This window comes from Artemia sp. Qi Xiang Cuo, chromosome 6 (genome assembly GCF_049724085.1).
Source record: "Artemia sp. Qi Xiang Cuo chromosome 6, ASM4972408v1, whole genome shotgun sequence".
Taxonomy (NCBI): Eukaryota; Metazoa; Arthropoda; class Branchiopoda; order Anostraca; family Artemiidae; genus Artemia; species Artemia sp. Qi Xiang Cuo.
This window is the reverse complement of record NC_142799.1, coordinates 20,180,260-20,183,233: the sequence shown is the minus strand read 5'-3', so window position 1 is coordinate 20,183,233 and position 2,974 is coordinate 20,180,260. Positions and strand designations below refer to the sequence as shown.

General features: G+C 36.1%; 1 protein-coding gene across 1 annotated transcript in view; it reads right to left on the bottom strand.

Annotated features, from left to right (window-relative positions):
* The window catches only part of LOC148950956 (uncharacterized), a 29,847-nt gene extending 28,703 nt beyond the window's left edge, over window positions 1-1,144 (bottom strand). Inside the window, exon 1 of the mRNA XM_089090967.1 lies at window positions 872-1,144. Coding sequence (XP_088947093.1) covers window positions 872-1,144 — 273 coding nt within the window. The remainder of the gene's footprint in view (window positions 1-871) is intronic.
* Between the last annotated feature and the right edge of the window lie 1,830 nt (window positions 1,145-2,974).

The following is a 2,974-nucleotide window of genomic DNA, read 5'->3' as shown; positions in this document are numbered from 1 at the left end:
ACAAAGTTAACACATCACTCGACAAATACAGCTTGCAGTAGTCAAACCCATTTTTACACCCTCCCTCTGCCCACACTTTTTTAGCAAAACTGTATTCATCGGGGGTGCATCTACGATCATGTAGACTGTCGTAAAACGATTCAATCGGAGGAATAGTTTCCTCGGCGAATCTCGACATGGAACAATAATAATCATAAGGATAGATGCCTTTGACAAACAACAAATATTATAAATCACTTAGAAATTGTTGCTCGAGAAGGGGTAAAGCGTTGAAGTCTACATCGTTTTTCTGCGTTTGAATTAGTTCGCTCACTGTGGTAGGGAAAAAACTGTAAGAACTTAAGTAGCGAATTTTATCCGCTCTAAACAATAAAAATTTACTTTAGGGAAATTTTTTCCACCATTACGTGCAAGGCTGTCGAGATTTTTCATTGTTGAATCTTTTTTTAATGTTTTATGGGCTGCTGCTAAATGTATATTTAAAGCATTGCAGCCCCGTGTCAAATTTGAATCCTTGAACCCCTCCTGTAGCCGACAAATCTGGGTGGCATTTTTTTTGTCGACTACCCTGCCCTCCCCTTAAAATAAAGTTTTTTTTTAAATCTACTGAGATTCAGATCCATGTGTTCAATGCATAAAATTGTGGACCCACTTCCCCTCTCATTAAATATGTCTAAAGTTAATATTAATTTAACTATATGGTTAAAAAAATTATTCTCAAATTCATTTAGACCCGGGTAAAAAGTTTGGTTTCCAGTTGAAAAATAAAAATAAAAAATATCCCCGGATGTTCCCTTTTGTAAATAAACTTTTTTATTCATTCAAACTTTAACCCCCCCTTTATCCCCCCAGTCCGAATCTGAATATTTACTTGGGCTAAAATTAGGTAAATGTAGATACGGAGAACTTTTACAGGGTCAGTTAAAATAGTACCCCTGTCCACCACGTTTTCTTCGAGAAGATAAAGGTCTACCCTATATGTTAGTAAGCGATTTAAAGCTGACTCTAACAAATAAAATTCACTTAACACTGGGGACATGACACTACTTTTTTGTTCTGCACCTGTTTGCACAAGACTCGGTTCACCAATAGTAAAACTATCGTCAAAAGTATCCCCGAACAATTTATATGCAACAGTTCTCATTGTTGTATTACTACTACTACTACTACTATTATTAGCACTAGGTATATCATCAAGGGGACTGGTGGGGGGTGACATAGAATTGTCAATAACACCATCCCCCGTCTGTTCAATTAAATTGGATTGAAGGGGAGCTTTAAGTCCCCTAGGCTAGTTACCATGTCTTCCAATGTGTTTGGGGACACCTGATCGAGCCAGCCTGTACTGTTCTGTCAAGTACGTGCTATACGAGAGTTCGATTCAGTTGCACTACTAGCATCGCCTAAATGCTCACACATGAATCAATCTACCCATTCTGGATGCTCTCTGATATCAATGTCACAAGTTAAATCATGTGCTCTAGTCATATCCCCATAAACATAATTAAGAAAACCTCTATGCCATTCCATATTGTCTAGAAGTAATGCTGATGGCTCGTCTCTGAACTCCACTGGTGGTGTTAGAATTGGTTCAGTAAATGCTGATGTTTCATCGCCCAATGGCGGTGGTATATCATTAATCTATAAAAAAGGAGCTTATTTTCTATGTGAAATAACCATTATTTCATAAAGTTGAAAAACATGGTCATTTTTAGTCGTATGTTTACCTGAATGAGGGCTGGATGGTCCTTTTTAGAGCCCAGGGGGACCTTTGGGGACCGGGAGCTTCCTTCGGGGTTGGAATATGGGGATTGGAGCCCTTTCGAGTTGGGGTAGAGGACTTCACAACACTGTTCAAATAGAACTTTTGTATTATAACGACCCTAGAGTTTCAGCTTCAAATCCTTTTTGAAAATATCTTCTAAAATCATCTTTTCAAATGTCTCTAACTGTTTCATCCAACTAAGTGCCTAAAATTCCCAAAACACTTTCGCCCAAATGATCTCTTAACGTAATTTCTGTCTGTTCTATTTGTTTCTGACATCCCCGTGCTGTCACATTTGAAATTATTAAGAATCCCTTTCCCACGCTAATATCTTCATCTCTAAGATAAAAACATCCGGTTCTTTGGACCACTTTGTAACGAGCGATTAACATTCATTTTATACTGGTTAGATTAACATTCAAATTTTCAACCTTTCCGATGGCTTATTTTGATAAGGGTTAAGTAGGCGCAAAGTTAACTGCACACATATCCTAGTTTAAGGATGTTTGCTCAACAGCCAATTGTGAAATAGTGGTTTGTTAATATAGATTTTGTTTAATGAAATAATGAAATTTTGCATTAGAAAACATCTTGCTTAAAAGAGAAATTACAGGTAAGGTTTATAAATCTATAGAAAAGTATGATAAGCTATTTGCTACTTCTGCATTATAACCACTCTTTTATATACTGCTAATTTGGTTAATGCTAATGAAAGAAAATAAAATAGGATTATTATAGAATAGTTTAGAAACAAATTTAAGTTTAGTTTTACTCATCAAAAGTTACGTGCTTGAGAAAATTTGCCTTATTTTCGAAAATACGGAAAGAAAAAAAATATGTACATTTACAAATTCAGACTGCACTTGTACATCTGAAGTCCCTGGCAAGAGGAGTGTCCTCCCAATCTTGACTAGATGAGGCTGATGCATTATATGAAAGCATCCATTCCCTCTTAAATTTTCTACCAGGTTGCATAGTGGTCTGTATAGAGCTTGCACTTGGCTTGATTGAATTTAATGGTTCGATTACTCCTGTCTCGGCAAAGCTTTTAAAAATTTACAAACGATTTAAGAATTAAAGCTTAGGTAAATAAGCTTAGGCACTTTTTCTACAAAATAAGTTTTTCAAAGAAAACTCAAGCATAGATGAAATTGTATATATGTAAGGTTAAAGCAAAAGCTTTTGAACAGTTTTTGTCCCAATCTGGCC